General features: G+C 44.1%; 1 protein-coding gene across 3 annotated transcripts in view; it reads right to left on the reverse strand.

The window, feature by feature from the left end:
* Window positions 1-3,015: 3,015 nt before the first annotated feature.
* Window positions 3,016-18,857, reverse strand: part of TMCC1 (transmembrane and coiled-coil domain family 1) — a 120,294-nt gene continuing 104,452 nt past the window's right edge. For all 3 annotated transcript variants that reach the window (XM_085308886.1, XM_085308888.1, XM_085308887.1), the window contains 3 exons: window positions 16,920-17,854; window positions 9,944-10,079; window positions 3,016-7,231 (listed from right to left, as the gene is read on the reverse strand). In XM_085308886.1, the coding sequence (XP_085165012.1) occupies window positions 6,917-7,231; window positions 9,944-10,079; window positions 16,920-17,854 (1,386 nt within the window). In that variant the 3' untranslated portion in view covers window positions 3,016-6,916. The remainder of the gene's footprint in view (window positions 7,232-9,943; window positions 10,080-16,919; window positions 17,855-18,857) is intronic.

Raw genomic sequence — 18,857 nt, forward strand, 5'->3', positions numbered from 1 at the left:
CGGCTCGGCGCAGTCCCTGGCGCCGCCGCCGCGTGGCAGCAGAGGCCGCGGCCCGCGGGCGCGCTGCCTACGGGCTCCTCGCCGCAAGCCAAGAGGCCCTCAGCGAAGCATCCCGCACCCAAATGGGCCCAGTTGCTTCTGGTCTCCCACATCCAGGCTTTTTGGAATAAAAGAAGCTTCTTATAGTTTTCGAAAGGGTCATTTGCTCCTTCTGCACATTACTGTAGGCTTGAAATCGCTGTGCTTACCTCTCCTCGGCTGCCTGGTGGGAGCAGCAGGCCCACTGCTCGCACGTGCTGCCCCGGACTGCATTTTCAGACTTCACCGCCTCAGGGAATCGACCTGTGCACACACAGACCAGCTCTTTGTGGAAAGCAGCAGGACTTCCCAGCTGAGAAGGGGATGCATGGGACAGATGAAGCTCCAGCCAATACGCTGCAGTATACTTCCAAAGAGGGTAAAAAGTACAGAGATGTGAACTGTGTTGCTGTAGTTGGTCTGAGATATCAAGGAAAAGATCTTTCACAAGACCATCTTGGAACCAACATCAACCAAAGTTCCAAGGAAATCTGGTATTTTGTGTGAAAGACTGTTCCTGTCACGCATGAGAAGGGAAATGAAGATGACTGCTGTTATCCCCATGCTATCCATCGTAATTGCTCCATAATGCTGAAGACAATTAGTAGGACAATCAAAGGGATGTTAGTTCCGTGAAGAGGAGTTCTGCTGAGGAGAGCTCCATCAGTGAAATGTGACTTGCATATGATCCCCATCCTCTTTCAGTGACCCCTCTCCCACAGGAGCAGAATATTCACTTCAAAACTGCCCCTAGCACTGAACCAGCTGGAAACAAAGTGCTAGTTGACAGAGCCGATGCGGTGTTCACATAGTTGATATTTGACTCTCACAAGATTTAAGTGCCTTAGTGCATGTGTAGTGGAGGAATGCTTGCAGTCCTTCAGGTCTCTTGCTTGCAAGGCAAACTGACCATCAGCTGGACACAGACAGGGCTACAGGTAAACCTGCACCAGGGATGGGCGGCTGGCAACACACCGCAGTTTTTCCTCCGGTTCCTGCCTTGCTTCGCAGCCAGCATTCCCCGTTCTGCTAAGTAAATTCCTTTGGGCCAGGGCTTGTAGAAGCAGCAAAAGGCAGCACGCRCATGCTTGGTTCTTATTCATTCCTAGATTCAGAAGAGATCTACTTAGGGAATTAACTACTCAGCAAAGCAGGTTTGACCAAGGATGGCTCATGTTCATACTAACTCTGATAGTACAGAATCAACTTCCTCTATTTTTTGTTTTTGTTTTTTTTTTTTTAACCTCCAAACTTACTAGGGAGGGCTCATTGAGGCCAACAAACCAYTAACCAACTTTGTCATTTAAAGGGGAAAGTGAATGCAGTGCTTGCTAAGATACAGCTTGGAGACAGAAGTCTTAACGGTACACAGCTGCCTCCTTGCCCAAATTTTCCCTATCAACACATCAGTGTCTGGAAGAATGACAGTACCTGTGTGAAAGATCTGACAATGTGTCACCTCCATTGTGGCAATCCAGCACAGCCATGCCCTTGCTACGTCCCTGTTTGTCCCCCAGGACATGGGTGGATACCACATCACTTCCCACTTCCCTAATCAAAAAGATAACTATGTAATGATTCCTCATCTTCTTAATGATGGGATTAAAACTGTTGACTTGGGAGTAGAAGGCCACTGCTTACACCCTTGGTCATCCTGCTCCTCGCTGTTTTGTGGTCCTGAGCCATATGCAACAACCACACTTACTCCAACTGGCACCTATCAGATGACATCCTAAAAGAATGCATTAAACCTTACAACCAACACCCATGTCCCATCTTGAATCGACCAGTTCCAGCAAAAGCAGCACAGAAATATTTGCTTCATCCATGATCTGCTGGAATTTGCATTCCAGTTGCACCAGGATTGTGGGGAGAAAATAACTGGACACAGCTGCTTTTGCTTTATTGATCTCTTGCTGGTTTTATAGCATTTGTATGTTTCTCTGACAACAGAAAAAGTAACCCCATCTCTCTCTCCTTAGAGTTGCTGCAATTCCCTTTTCAGTTATTCGTTCTCCAGGTCAGTTAACCAAAAGCAAAAAAAAAAAAAAAAAAAAAGGAGTATTTTCTCCATATCAGCAAATCTGCCCATTCCCAGATTGTAAAAATATGAAAGAATTCAGAAATTCTTCCATGAACCTTGGCATATAAAATATTTATGTTTAGAGTGGTGACCCAACGGACATCACATGGACTCTCTTAGAGAAAGAGTAGATCTTAGAGYGGGTGCTTGGTCAGCAGATGCCATCCTACTAGCTGAATTCTTCTTTGTTGAGGCCTGACCGGRGGCCAGGATCTGCTCCACCAGGAGACCCATGTGAGAATGGGTGAGGCTGCAAACACCACCTTCTGCACGTGCAGCTCAGTGCAGAGCTGATCCTGAAAACTCAGTAAGGAAAAACTCCAAAGAAGTGAGAGCCAGCCCCCACCCCTTCTCAACCGGGGCAGCTGGATCACACACCTGCTCAGTACGAAAATACAGGACCAACTCCCAGTTCTAGAGGCTTCTTGGGCAAGTGGTGTCAGCTGTTTGTTATCTCCAGCTGAATCTCACACCTCTGCCCTCCAGGTAGGGAGGGGCGTAGTGATGTGTGAGCCACACAGAGAGGCTTGGTATCTGCACAGAAAGGCAGAGACCTCTGCAGAGACTATCTCAGCATCTAGGAACCTAGGTGGACGGGAAGCAAATGGATGAAAGACTACAGTGATGTTTTTCCTCCCTCCTCTGCCCAGAGAGTATGAACAATAAAGGTAATTTATGCTCACCATGCCCACACGGCGTATGGCTGATTATAGGGTGAAGCTTGATGACAAGATTTATAGAGAACCTGGTCAACTTTGAAGCTATTAGGAAGAGGTTCAGCCCACTCTTCATACACCACTCCTTTTTCATGAACATCCCACAGTCCTTTTGGAAACATCCAAACTAGGCCAGTGTTAATAGCAGAGGTCTTTATTTAAATTTTTTTTTATGTACAGTAAAAGTGTCGCAGATAAATCCGTGACAACCAGACAAGACAAATGTAAATCTCTCTCAACAATTAGCAGCTTAAGATCTATAAACTACAGTGTTACGTTCACAAGTGTCATTTCTGTACTCTTCAACCCGTGCAAGTGAGTTTTTCTGTTTATTTTTTACACTTTTAAAACACACTTACAGCTAAGTCAATTGCCTACTACTATACCACCTGGCATACACAACACAGACACACAGGGTTTTTAACTCTTTAGCCACATTCAGAATTCACTTAAAAACTGGTAAAACTACCCAATCTTGAACCCTTTGTAGCCTGGCTTCTTTTGTAATAATGCTGCTTTTTGTTTACTGAAAAAATGCATATTTTTCAAAGCTGAAAGACAGTGTCTTTTCTGTCCCAGTGCAACATGTACAGAACTCAACATTTAATCTGATCAGATCCTAAGAACTCACGAGATTGGAATAAGCCAATGAAATAATTGCTGTGAGCATGCTCAGTATCATTAAACTACACTAATGAGGCTAAGAGCAAAGAGAATTTTATAAAACTAAAAACGGCAGTTTTTTGCTTCATTTTTTTTCGTTGAGAAAGCAGATGGGGAAACAGATGCACTTCGTTTGAATCATGGAATCTCACTGAAGAGCTGCTGCTTTTTTGAACTAACAGAGCTCATTATATTCCTCCGTCTTATATGCCAGGTTGATGTGTGCTAAACGTATCTAGGTAATTTCAGAATTGTTTCAACTCTGATTATGAAATGTTTTGGGAAACATTCTGCAACTCAGAGGTGGTCACAAAGGTTACATACGTAAGAAAGGCTAATAAAAGGTACTCACACATGCACTCACATCCATGGCGGAAACTCTTCTATGAGTCGTCCAGGAATGCTTCATCAAGAAAGCAAACACAACCACTTACAAGGAAAGGGAGCTTTAAAGCTAGAATCACATTTCCAACAATAGAACCATTGTTAAGCTATCAGAAATCATCACAAACCTTCAAATTGAAGAGGGAGAGAAACTCAAAATGTTCTGCTAAGACAAAAGGCAAAACACATGGCAGTAACGTTAGGATATGAAAAGTGGATGCAGCATCATATATGGCATTACTGCAGACAACTTCCTGGAATGGAAAACCTGTCGAGAGAGAAAGGACAGACAGACAGACATTGTCCAGAGCCATATGTAAATGGCCTTCACCAAACAGTTTTGAGGTGAAAGTTTCTATTAAGCCTACGCCTTCTGGCAAGTTATCAAACAGTGTTCCTTACAGAGGACACAGAGTTGACAGACTAAATGAAATCAGGACAGAAAGAAGAGGGACAAATACTTCCTCCACATACGAATATGTGGTACTGAGCGCCCAGATTCATTGGCTGTCATCTCCTTCATGCTTTGACCACATACGAAACCTACCATGAACTCTTCTAGAGTGTGCAAAGGCCAGATACCAGAAACAAAGGCAACAAAGCTTTTCAATTACATACCAAGTAAGTTCTTACTATTATCCCCACCTTTGTTTCTGACAAAACCTACATAATGGGAAGGTGAAAATTATCTGTATAGTCAGTATGCGCCAGAGGAAGGTAGCAAACAGAATGGAGTTTCATTGGAGCTAGAAGTATGGTCTAGAGAGGGAATGTTTATGCAATCCTTGCTCCGTCTGCAACTCTGTAGAAAGAGGAGTGATTATTTTTGGCTTGAATCAGTTGCAATTGGCAATTCATATTGTAACAAGGACAGGAGCAGATTAGTGCATAGGGTGGCAAAGGGAGGTGTGCTGAGATCCCTGGGGAGATGCAGTACCTGAGTTTAAAGACAGAGCTGTGACGATGGAAACCATACACAGAACCTTTGAAGGAAGAAGGATGGTTGGGCAGTGGAGGGCTTGTCTCTGTCAGCAATCAGACGACCCTCAAAGGTGTTAACCTATTTTGAGGGAATTTCTCAGGGCCCAGAGTTTGCATCATAGCATAAAGTCCCAGGCTCCCATCTATATCCGTGAAAAATATGCATTATATACATGTGTATATAATCTCAACTGTTTTAGGTAATTTGGGGAACATTTAGTTCCTAGATGGAACTTAAGCCTGGAGGGAAGGAAAACAACAGGATATAACTAAACACCACAAATGGTGTGAAAAAGAGAATCCAGAAGTCACTTTGTATTTCACGAGAGGGAAATTGAATTTGACTTTGCTGGAGTGGAAAGGGATTTTCCACCAGTGAAAAAAACTAGAGAGAACCCAGGTTCCTCAGACATGAAGCCTGCTTGCCAGTACCAATGGGTCACCAGCAACAGCGTGTTGCTGCGACTTGAGAGTTACATTTTAGGCTGACATTGCTGTTAGTGCTTTGAGAAGGTGCCTGTGCTAAGTCCTTGCCTTCATGGCTGAAGAAAAGAGTGCTCCCTCTGGCACGCTACATGGAAACAGTGTACAAACAAGATCTCGGCAGACACACAAATGATCTTACCAGAAACTGACAGGAGGAAAACTTTGGCTTCACTTTTTAGGAGTTTACTTWAATTAATTAAATCAGGTATATTTCCAAGAGAATCATTCCTTAAAGTGGACTGTCAATTCAATATTTCTTTCCTTAAAAGAATCTGTCTTTCCCCTACAAAGGGATGAAGAGAAATTCCTTGTTCTCATCCTGAGGCCAAGAATGAGAGATTTGGAAATGAGAAATAAAAACATATTCTCCCCCAAACCTGGAAAAAAAAAAGGATAAAAAACCTGCATGACAAAAATGTGTAGAGAAGATAGATATTTTTCATGATGCTGCATCTGCATGCACAGGAGGACAGAAAATGGCATATGAACAGCACTGCACTCCAGACAGGCCGGCACTAGAAAGTACTCTCTGCCCTCCTCAAAACTGTTTCAGGACAAGACGGCTCACAATTATTCACACATTTCTTCATTTAAAAACATCACTTCTTTATTTAAAAGGAAAAAAAAAAGTAATGACCCTCCCAACCCTTTCCAAAAAAAACCCCAATAATAATAATAATAATTATAATAAAAAATCCTATTAGAAACAATAAGGAAGCACTGAGAGTTTGAGTATTACACTCTTCAAGTATGCTGTTTGGATTTTTTTTAAATCTGTGAATATACATATATAAAAAAAACCTCAAAAGTGCGACCAAGGGCTTCTGCTTAAAGATAAGTATTTAAAGGACTACTTCAAAATACTGTAGCACAACTGTGCAGTATATGGCATGAGGCTTCCATTTCATATGCTCAGCAAAGTTAACCAGCCTTATAGAAAATTACTGTAAGTCAGGTTAGCACAAATGGCAAACCTAGATGCTGAGTTGGGAAAGCGATCCATACGTTGCTTTTTCTCTTGTTAAGGAAAGAAACCACTCTGAACCCAAATGTTTGGGCATGGAATGTGAGCAGACTTCACAGTAAAAGTTTAGTGTTACAGGTTTGCTGTGGTACCATCATTCAAGGCTGTGTGCTAGATTTAGCTTTGCTCATTTTAGGCTACCATGTTCTCTTCCTGACAGGTTTAGTACAGTAGTTCAAGCCGCAATTTAATTGCCCATTGGTATGCTCCAAATTTGTGTGTTTTATTTATTTCTTTTGTACACTTTAAAGAATCTTAAGATTTGCATCCAAAGAGAACCATGCTACATAAAAATTATCCAGGATTCTTGCCAAAAAGAGTTCTTGAATAAAATCTAAAAAATACTATTGCAATGCGTCTCGCAGAGAAAAACTGTTATTCTAAATGTAAACAAATTCACTCGGACACTTTAAAACTTCAGCGGAATAGTTGCTGACTAATCTTTGCCACGCTTATGCTCAAGAGTGCCGGGAGGGGCGATGCAGCCGATTCCTTGCACCATCATCTAGGAGGGGACAAGAATCGTTCCAAGTAGCCAGTGATGGCGTCCCAGTGCTTCCACAGAAAGGCAATGAAAACCACTATGAATAAAGTGCTGAACGTCCTGTTGCGAGTTTTCATGAGGGGCACGACGCAATTGGCCACGGTGGAGACGAAGACCAGGAGGACAGCCATGACAGCCAGGAGGATGTTGATGAACTTCCCCAGGAGGTTTCTAGCCGTGGCATTCTCCAGCCCCTCCAGCTGCACCACCTGCTGCTGCTGCTGCTGCAGCTCCATCTTGGAGATCCGGGTCTGGCAGGCCTCCAGAGCCTCCTGTCGGCAAGAACACACTGCCTGTTGCCAGCAGCCCCTCGCAAGTGCCCCCTTGGGCCATGTGCTTGCACTGCTTCTGGTCCCCACTGGGCTGGGCTACCCACTGGGCTGCACATCTCCCACGGGACATGAGTCACTAGGCTGATTTCATATCCTGCAGTGGGTGCAGAGGAAGCTGTGCCATCTCATGCTACTGAGATCAGGATGGGTATAGCTCAATTAGGTATGACGGTTCATAACAAATCCTCTGATGTCATTTACATGGGAGACCCTCAACAGAGAAGTGTGACAGGCTGGGTAGCAGGAAGCCAGACTTTAAGACATACAGTTTGACTGCCACTGTGTACTGTCAGCTGTCTGTTTGTGTACGTGGTCAGGGTCACCTGAGATCTTACCATCCTTCCTGTCTTTTGGTGAGACCTGAGGACACTGACACCAGTTGGCAACCAGTCAGCCTTCACCCATCGAGAAAGGGGAGGCTGCCCAAAACATGGCTCACTTTAGCTTTGCTTTGAAGAAACCACTGAGGGCAAAGGCACCATGTCCACTCTCACCTCTTCCACTCTGCCTGACCCCAGGACCTCACATTTCCATCACTTGCCTTCCACTGGCCTGTGCTTGTCTGACCTCACCGTAAGCCCATTCAACTCTCTGTTCAGCCTGGCAGAAAACGAATCCAACAAAAATAACTAAGCAAAAAAGGTTGGGCTGCCTTCTGCTTACTTAGTGAGCTGAATGAGCTCAAGAAAAGGTCTCAGGATCACCAGGGCTGGGACAGCACAGCTACTGTTACAGGATGAAGACGACCTCCTCCTCCAACCACAGCAACCCATGATGCTGGCATAGCGCCAGGCAGGCTTAGTAGCTTGCATGGGTGGGAGAAAGGAGAAGTCTAGGAGAAGGAAAAGAAGCACGAGATTCCTGAAACTGCCTCTAGGAAGAAGCAAAGCAAAAGCCTGTGAAAGGAGAATGCTTTATCCCATACAAAACAACTCTAAAGCTCTGTTGACTTAGGGGTAACCTGTTTTCAGACATCTTTTCACCCCGATGAACCTCAAGGGGAGCAACCCATCCTTCGGAATAACACAAGCAACATGCAGGGCCTGGGCTAGACACCAGGAGGAGGCGCTTTAAAGCAAGCTGTGATTTGCAAGGGGAGATTCCTGTTCTTGGGATATGAATTTACATCTTCCCATTTAACCCTTCTTCAGAACTGCTTTTCTCAGGACGTAAAGGTCAACTTCAGATAACATCCAGAAGTCTACAGAAAGCAGCAGTGCCTCACAGACCGATCACTGAAATAGGAATCAGGAATCTTTGGCTACAGATTTCTGCCACTGTTCTCCTGAGACCTCAGCCCAGGCTCTTAGCTAGTGTTTCATGCAAGGAAACTTAACACTTACGTTTCCCTCTGTAGCACTGAGGAATAGTCTGTCTCAATTTGCAAGGTTATGTTAAAAGTGCTGAATTGTAAAATGAAGATTAAAAAAAGCTATTGAGAAATCCCACTTCAATTTAAGCTTTCTACCTTACTTCTTCCTGCCCTGTTAAGAAGGAAGGGGAACAAAACTCAAATATTGCAACACTCCACAAAGTGAGGGCCTGCTGTTGACTCTATCAGAGGCCATGGCACCACTGTCCCAGACACTAACTTATTTGAACCTTAGCTTAAAGGTCACTGTCACCTGTTACCTTTCCCTGCCATTGCATAATGTTTGTGGAAGTCAATGAAACATGAAGGCTTCTCTTTAGCTTCATCACTTGAAAAAATGGGTAAAATTGATGAGTCTGTTCTAACAGCAAGGAACCTGAAAGGACATTGACTCAACTTGCAGCTGGATCTATCAGTATGCCAAAAGCAAAGCCTGCTTTGTCTCCAGAGGAAACCACCTGGCTGCAACTCCTTTGGGGGAGAGGAAAGAGAGAGAACTTTGACCTACAATTCTCRGCTCATGCTATAAATACCTCAAGTCAGCTATCAAAACTGAGATGCCTCCTAAAACTATCAACAACAAGGTTTTAAAATAGAAGATAGCTATCTTTCTGAACTGGCCTTTATAACGTTTAGCTACTGCTCAAATCATTTCCCAGGTCTTTTGCTTTGTTTCCTTCCAAGTCTTTGGAGGCCCCTCCAACTTCAAAACTCCTAGTTCCATAGCCTTGGTCTTTCATATAGTAAGGGAAATGTCACTCTTAAAAAATACATCCTTATTTGGGCAAAATCAACAGAATGAATTGTTTCCTGACTCAACACAGTGGATATACCAAGCCAATTACCTTTTTTCCTTAGATATCTGTGGCGACTGCTCTAAAATTAGTGACATACAAACACACCCTAGATCAGATTACTGGGCATACTACTGTAAAAAAATGTTTTTAATGTCATAACCCATTAGTTTCTGATACCAAAACAAAAAGCTTCAAATACAGCTGTAATATATTTAAAAATCCTACTTTGGAGTATGTGGCAGGCCCCTGCTAAACATGAACTTGCCTCCTGCTGAATGCACACAGCTCTCCTTCACAAAGGAAGTCACCTGAGAGTCAGTAATTGCACAGAGGTCTTTCAGGACTCCTTAATACACWGTTTAGTAATAAAGTCACAGGGATTAAAAACAAATACTGAATCAAAGAAGTATCTCAAAAGCAAAGGAGTACTTATTGAAAGAGCATATGCAAGAAAGGAGGTTAGCCCTCGCTTTTGTGACCCACCTGGATGTCCCGGGCTCGCTCATAAGACTGATAGGCAATTTTCTCCTCCATGCTGGCCAGCTCCTGTTTTAAATTTAGGATCTCATTCTGATGGAGCTCAGTCAGGTCATTTAGCTGCTCTTCTAGTCTTTCACATCTAGAAATGGGATAATAGCTTTAATGAGAAGAAGTAGGTAAAATCACACTGGTAACAACAGAGCAATGAATAGCAGAGCCTTTTTGTTCACTTTTGGTTTTGTTTTTTTGAAAACTAGTGTGGCTACCTCAATCTTTTTGACATGTATGCTTTACAAACAATGTGAAGTCTCCTCACGTGGAATTAAGGACATCCCTTCTTTCAGGTGGAAAAGTGTTAAACCTATTTTAACTCAGGAGAAAAACACACAGAGAGGTTAAATGACATGCCTCAAGTGATGCAAGGAATCAAGGACAGAATTAGAAATAGGATCATTTATTCTCAAGACTTTTATTTTAACCAGACTACGTTTCCATCCAACACCAAACACGCTTAAGCATTTTCACCTTCACTCCCAACAGTAGCAGGCAGGAAAATGACACCGCAATTAAATGCACCTGATGCCAAGGCCATCTGAGAGCTAAATGGTCTTGCCTGGTCTTTACATGTAAGGCCATACGGATGGTTGTGATTTCTTTATCTCCTGTGAATGAATCTTTTAACTAGCAAAGATTATCATACTATTTATAAGAAGGGCACATAAATCACGCTAACACTTTTCTAGTGGTGAACAGACTAGGAGCAGTCCTGAGGAAGGAGGTTACACAAAAATCGGAGTTGTGATAATTCCATGAGAGATAAAGGTGTTTCTCCGATTGACAGAGTTTTAAATTAACTTCAGTGATAGATCCATAATGTTATTTTCTCAGTTTCAAAATACACTAGGGATATTTTTCCATTTGTATGAAACTCTTCATTTTTGGAATTTTAAGTGCTTTACAAGCAAACCATGTTTGAATACCTTTTTAAAATCAGGCAAGTATATCTACTGCTTCCAAAAGGTAAATACACACATATGGATTAAACAATTAGTTCAAAGGTCAGAAATGCTAAGCTAGGTACAATTGAACCTCTTCCCTAAAGGAAGAGTTTCTCATTCTTGGTTCATTATGAGTTACAGCTCTGATGGGAATTTAAGTATGGGTACAGCTGTTGTGGACATTGGGGTTTTACCATTCAACTGTCTGCTCATGACAACAGCATGGAAAAAACTCACAGTATTACTCTGATCATCTAACCCTTGACACTAATAACTGTAAAATTCATAGCAAATTCAGCATGTAGAGACAATTTCTTGTTTTAAATTCAGTTCCCCTCTACCTCCATATCAATTTAATTTATACAGGTATACACATGCATAAAATGCATAAACAGTACTTATCTATTAACAAAAGTTTAACTACAAGTTCTGAAACTAGTAAAAACAAGAAACCTACTTCTGTTTTTTTCCCAAGGTTTTGGGTACTTCACCAGCTAAACATTCAGAATATCTAGGCATAAGCTGGCCTGTATAAATGGGCTGGAGTTTTTGTTTTTAAATAAAGATTTGGAAGAGACTTTCTGTGCAGTACTCCTTTAAACTATCGAGGAGGAGTCAGGCATCGTATGACAATTTCCAACAGTGACACAGGCGTGTGGTCAAGCAGTAGTGAGACTATGACAACCATCAGCTGACACAGCTCAGCCCGGAAAGCTGCTGAAATAGCTGGGGAAACCAAGACAGGACAGGACGCACAAAAAAACTGGTTTCTCCAGAACTACAAGCTGCAAACATGGGAACAGCAATGTGAAGACTGGCTAATGAAGGAGCCCAGATATTTAATATTGCCATTTGTTCCCTGGCTATTTAAAAAATAGCTTGGTTGCCAACAACCAAGAATTCAGAACCAAGCTCACTCAAAGTCCCAAAGGCAGCAAAAATTACAGGAAATAAATTCAGTTTGTTAATATATTTTAGTTTTCTCCAGCGGGAGAAAAAGGAACTTAAACATTTCAGAAAATATCTTGATTATGTCTTTTATCCTCCCTCCACATAAACACATTTCATAAAATGACTGTTGCCAGGCAGCTTAAATCCTGTTCTCTAACAACAAACAATTATATTTTAATAACTTCAGTGTTACCTTAATCTACAGGAAGCATAAGGAAACCTTCCAAATCCGTACATTTAACAGTTTAAGCATAATATGATTAGCAAATAGTTGGCTCCAATCTTCCCTGCCCCGAATGCAGGGCTGCTAGCTTGTCCCATACCTGATCTTCCCTGCCAAGGAGCTCCCCCCTCACCTTGAACGCTTTCTCCCTTGTCACCTGAGAATCACCTGTGGCTTTTGCAGACTGTACCTGGTATGCCAGGCAAATGCCGAGTTGGGTCATTTAAAAGAAATCAGACTTATTTTTGAAATTACACTCCTCTGTTCATCTCCTTTTCACTCCCTGTCATATTACCCACAATTTAGAGAACACATTTTTCTCTTCCTGCTGCTTTGTACTGCTGTTCTAATACGAAAAGCTAAAATGGCTTCATGTGGTTTACAGGCCCAGGAGCCAGGATTTTCCAAAGGAAAGATGGTTCACATTTCGTTCAGAGGTATTACAAAAAGAAAAAGGGATAAGACACTTGTGAAGAGGGTTAAGACTTAATCACACTTCCCTCTTCAATACATGATTAGCAGCMTCTATGCAACAGACTAAACCTACTTGCGAAAACAGCAGTGCCTCGACTGAGCAAATCCCACTCTATTCCTCATCAGACTCCGAGAATGATCTATTCACTAGCTAAAAAGTGAAATTTCCCATTAAAATTCATAGAGTCTAGATTAACAAGCTATAGCACAGAAACTTTTCTATGTAATGGACTAGTGACAACTGCTGCGAGTATCTCATCCTCGGAGGTGCTCACAACAGGAGAAATGAAGACACCTAGTACACTTCTGGGTCCTGGCTTGCAGTCATGGGATATGGAAATACTTAATTGAGAAAAGTCACGTTAGATTTTAACCCATTTGCTGAGGCTCACTATTTGGGAGCCAGGGAACTGACTTGAAAAAGGCCAAGAAAAACAACGACAGTATCATTTCTTACGGGCTCTAAGGCATTTTGAAGTAATACCTGCAAATGCAAAGCTAACAGAGCATATGTAAGGGAGAGACATGACGATGGAGTTATTTTATCTGCAATCAGCAAGTGCTCTGGCAAGTGAAGAAACTGCCCGAACTGATGCTAAAAGATCTTTACAGTACAGAGTGAACTCTCTTGTCAAACACACCTGCCAAGATGGACTTTTTTAATAACTGCTTCATACAGAATCTCATCTTATTTTTACTCCCATTATGCAATTACGTTTTTATGCTACTGAACACATTGCTTTCAATAGTGGAGCAATAGCTAAAAGCAGTATCTACTTGCAATATACTCCAAGTCTACTATCTAGATGGTACGCAAGGGACAGAGCTTGCTCTCTGTGCCAATTATTTATCTTGCACTTCTAGCTCCAAAGCCCTCCCTGGTGAAAGGAAACAGCTTTGCAGGAACGTTTTGGTGCCTTCATACCTGGGTGAGGATCCTTCTGACTAAACGTGCAGCTTTCACTGCCCTGGCATACTGTAGAAAGGCTTGTTCAACCACTCTAGACCTCAAAGGCTTAGTGTGTTTAATCTATTTTAAAAAAATAATGAGGACAGAATGAAGTCCAGCAATTAGACTACAGCAAAAATTAGTTAAATGAAAGCACAAACTTCTAGCATTTTGGATGACTGATTTTTCCTGACAGGAACACGGGAGATCTAAATACATATTCCAAGGATGCTGGGTTTGGGAAAAATCCCAAAGCCTCAGACTGGCGGCATCTCAAGTATGTGAGCTCATGTTCTCACTGCGTACAAACAGGTTCCTAAAGGGACAAGAAACATGAAAATACTCAGCAGGAACTGTATTTAGGTCTCAACAGCACAGAAAGTCCCTGCTTATATCAGTAAACAGCTGCCAGCTTCCAAGTGGTGAGATAAGCAAGGGGCTGTTTCAGCCTGTTCCAAGAAGCGCCAAGGCCTGGGCCAGGCTCTTCCTTCCTAAGGACTCTGCTGCGAGGAGCGAGGAGCGGGAGGTGCTCCGGGGCCAGGGCTCTGCCCTCCCGGCCTCGCCAGCTGCCACTGCAGRCCCAGATCAGGAGGCAGAGCCAGGAGAACCGGCGCGACGACCGACCCACGCAGCAGCAGCTCCCTGCCCCAGGGCTGCTAACAGAGCAGTCACACCGATTGGCAGCCGGAAAGGCAGGGAGGAGACCGAGCAGCTCGTGGAAAACCTGCAGGGCAAGTCATGGCTGATAAACAGAAACTTAGTCAGTGTACAAGGAAAAAATATTAGAACCTGCAAAAAGTGGAAGAGCTAAGAAAGAGGAAGTGGCCAAAGACGGAGACAGAAAACATTATGGAGCGTGCTTTCTTCTAGCTGCCAGGGACAACACAAATACTCAGGCCGCCTTGCACACAAAGGCTTCTCTAAAATACTTCCTTTTTTAAACTCTAACTGCACACAGTGCTCATTTTCAAAAGCGTCCCAGAAATAGAACACCGTTATGAGGTATTTATAGCTTTTAAAGGCCAGTTATGATTAATCCGAATCCCAAGCCTCCCAGCTTCAAACCACAATCTCCACTCCCATCTCTTTAGGTTTTTGTGAAGAGAACTAGAGACCAAGACGAGGTTACTGGTCAGCGGGAACAGGTGCCAGCCTGCCTGGCCAAGGCAGTGCCTTCCTCTGTCCCCTTGGACATATTACTTAACCTCTCTGCTTTGGTACCCAGATCTCAGGGTGATGCTAGCTTTTATATTCATGATGTTTTAAAATACAGAAAGTAACAAACAAGAATCTGGATTTCTACAACGAGGTATTTGCCTCACTGTGATTAATCCACGAGCTCCTTGTGGATCTGCAGTTACCTGCTCATCTCTGAAAACCTGTAGAGGCAAGGGCACTCCATGTGGCTTAGCTAGTCTTCTTTAAAGGTCACACCTTTAGTTAATTTACATCAACTTTCCAAACAGCAAGTCTAAGACACTATCTTTTTTACACCTTTACAGCTCAAATACAGATTCTCTGGGGAGCTTTTTGCTCCAGGCCACCTTGCGCAGCAGCTGGCTGTGGGCTCGCTTGCAGGGGAGCAGTCAGGAGAGGTTAATGCTGCATGATATATGCCTTTACATTGGGCGAGGGTGAGGACCCATGTAAACCTTGCTAAACGGCTTCAGGGAACGACTAGCCAGTTTGGCTGACAACATACATCAGTCCCCAAATCTTCCATTGTATTTTCTGGTCTTCAGCTGTATTGTGCTTGCATGCAGCTATCCTTTACGAGTACGCATGCACTCAGCGTGCTGCGTGTCAAACAACAACCTATGCAGCAGCAAACAACAGGATCCCTCTCTGCTGGGGAGCAGAGGATCGGTTCCGTGTCGCTTCACTATGTGACTTCGTGGCAATGGAGTAGGAGAAACCAAAGCTGCTGTGCAGGCTCCAGTGTCAGTTAAATGGCTGACTGTTGCAAAGCGGGGTTAGAAAATGATGTTGGTCTGGCTTTGTCAACCCAAGTTTGCAAAACACACTGAAAGTTTGCTGTCTCTACAAGATCCAAGAGGCTAAGCCTTTTCAAATATTTTTTCAGTAATCTGGCACCAGCATGCCTAAAAATTTGTAGGGCCACTCTGTGTAGTACTGTGTAAACCAACACAGCATGTGGCACGTAGTACATCAGAAGGCCTGTCCCCAGCACCAAGCTACTGTGCTGAGCCTCACAAACTGTGTTGCATACACAGCTCTACGTGATAAAGACCATAAGCAAAGTCTTTACAAAAGCCCGCTGTCCTCCAACAAAACGAGGAGTTGGGTCCCTTGTATTTTTTATTTAAAGTTTTGAACATGCAGTTGAAGAATCACATTGAATTCAGACTGGTCGTGTCCTGAATAGCTGGCAGAAAACCAGTCCTGTAACACTCTCCCGCTAGGGGAGTTGGGGGATGAGCCTTTGCTCCAGCGTTTGATAGGTAGGACATAACGCGTTCTGCTGGGCTGCTGCTCAGCTCTGACAGGTGGCATGCTGAGAACTCTCATAACCAAAATGGAATGGGAGAGAAAAGGGGCCCTCTCAGGACTTTTCCCTCTCTTTTGGCAGGGAAGGGGAGGGGGCTGTAACATCTGGTTAGCTGCAAGAGATAGCTGCCATTCTGCTCGACTGCTTCTCTGAAGCCTACAGACTGTCAGTCTTCCCTGGACCAGATGAGAGATTGGCAGTACTTCAGCAGCTCTACCACCTTTCCAGTCCTTCAAGTGAGGGGAAGACTGATCAAAATACAGGGTTATCCACTTCCAGAGCCACATTTCCTCTGTGACAAGAACACTACTAGTAGCTAGCATTTAACTTCATTTCATTAAATTCTGTCGCTTTGGGACAGCATGAAGGGCAGGACACATCCTGATTTTGGTACAATGGCAAAGCATGACTTTGGGGAAAGCCCTGAGAAAGTGGGTGGGGGTATTTCTTCCTCTGCTAGATGTAGATCTGCGGGCTGGAGGAGGCAGAGTCAAAATATTGTGTGCACGCACCCTCCTGTTTCCTGCCATGCCCCAGACCCTTGCAGGCTTTTTTTCCAGGGAAAAGCAGAGTGTGGGTAACAGTAACTGCATCAATGTACTCCTGGTCCTTTACAGCATCTTTCTAAACCTCTTGGGCTTGCCTCTTTACCTAGGAAAGGCTATGAAATAATTTTTTTTGTCCGCAGAAAGGGAGATGAGCAGCAAGGTAACAGCATTTACAAAGACAAAGTTAGGAAGGTGAAACACTGAGAACACTAAGGAGCTTTGCATCTGAATCAGGCTGCTGGCAATAGCCTGCTGAGTACTGTCAAGAGCTCCAGTACTCTACAACTCTCAGCGTTTAATATGGCAACTAAGTAAAAAAGTACTTACCTGTACCGCTCCTCTTGCAGAGTCTGCATTATTAATGAGTAATCCCTCTGATAACGAACCTTAAGGTCCTCAAATGATTCTTCCAGTCTTGCCTGTGTCTCTCGAATTTCTTGAATCTCATGTAGTATTGCATCAAACCCTGAGCTCTGCATATCCAGAGTGTTTGTTTTGGAGCCAGAAGCTCCCACAGGACCCCCTGTGGTGCTGTTGCCTCCCACTGAGCCTGATGTGGCACTGGAACAATCCTCTTCACTGCCATATTTTGGGCTTGACTGGAAGTTCTGAATAACGCCTAGAGCCTTGCCTCCTGTCCCATCTTCCTGGCCTTCTTCTAAGGAATCTTTCAGACTAGCAATATTGTCTGCACTCCCAAACTTGTTCCTTATGAGGGAGGCAATCTCCCGAGGTTTGGAAACCACAGCTCCTGCTGCTGAATGTGTAGCTTGGGAGAAACTGGAAAGCCCACCTTTAACACTGTCTACTACACCCTCACTGAAGCCAGTGACTTTTGCTCCGACATCCTTCAAACCCTGATGCATATCCCTGAAGACATCCTTTGGTTGTCGAGGGATCCCATTCTGTTCAATCTCCCGCAGCTTTCGATGGTAATGTTCTAGTTTCTTCTGTAGCTGCAGGATGGTCTGGGCTGACTTCTGATTCTTCTTCTCAAACACTTGCTTGATGCGGGCGCTCTGCTGCTTGTCAGCATTATTAGCCAGTTTCAGATACTCTGCCACATTGTTATCACGGGCTGTTTGTTCGATTTTGATCTGCTCAGTCAACTTCAGTATCTTCTGCTGCAGGTGAGTGATGGCCACTTTTGTACGCTGAGGGTCTGGGGTCCCATCAATTGAGTCTGTGTTGATGCTGCCATCAGTGCTCGAGGCAACTGCGCTAGAGGTTTGGGCTAGGCTGCTGACTTCCAATCGCTCGATCTAGGCAGGGAGAAAGACAAATATAAGCACAAATAACCAGCTTTGCTAGTGCCAAGACATCCTTTCTTGTACCAATCAACTTGCCTCTTCGTATGCTTCACAGCCATCTAATAAAAGTTAAGAAAAAAACAATGTCCCAAGCAAGTAAGCCAATGTATTGGCCTTAAGCAGGTAAAAACTCAAGCACAAAAGAAGAAAGGAAGCCTGGGTTTAGGAGTCTGAGATCTGGGAAGTTTTGATATATGAACATCAGCTCAAACAACAGTGGAGTAAAAATGTAAATAAAAGAGCTGTGAAAGCAAAAAATCACATATACCAAGCATCATATAACAAACTGAATTCCCAGGGTTTTGTTTATTTATATGAAAGCAAAAGTATGAAACTTACCAGAAAACAACTAGCAAACCACAAACAGAGCTCAGAGCTCTGGAAACAACCCCTACCCCCGACTGTCAGGCCTGCAGCGTGCGCTGCCGGCGACCCGCACCYGGAGCGGGAGCCTCCACACGGCGCGAACGCAGACGCAAGTTTCAGAGGACAGTGTCCRTTTCAGCAACGAGCAAACAAAAAGCCAAAAACCCCACTGCAACTTATTAGAAATGCATCATGCTTTGCAACCAAAGTAAATCCTTTTGTTTTTCGGTCAGTGAGAAGAAAGGCACTGTGCGCATTCAGCGGACGATGACACTCTCAGAGCAGACTTATCTCTAGTCGCCCCAGGAGCAGACCACTCCCGTTTCGGGAAGAGTTAAACGGAGGCGAAAGGCAAAAGCGGGAGGAATATCCCAAGCGCCGAGCACCAAGCGCCGAGCCCAGCGCTCTGCTGAGCCCACGAAATGCGAACGGCAAGAGGCGAGAGCGGCTAGCGCAGGGGGACAGCTCGGCGCCGGGGGCACCCGGCCCCGCCGCCCCCGCGATACCTTGTCCCGGCGGGGCAGCCGCGCCCGCTCCCAGTGCATGGCTCCCGGCCGCCCGCATGGCTCCGCCGCCGCCGCCGCCCCGG

Source organism: Rhea americana, unplaced genomic scaffold (assembly GCF_003343005.1).
Source record: "Rhea americana isolate MKP2758 unplaced genomic scaffold, rheAme1 scaffold_286, whole genome shotgun sequence".
In the NCBI taxonomy this organism is placed as follows: Eukaryota; Metazoa; Chordata; class Aves; order Rheiformes; family Rheidae; genus Rhea; species Rhea americana.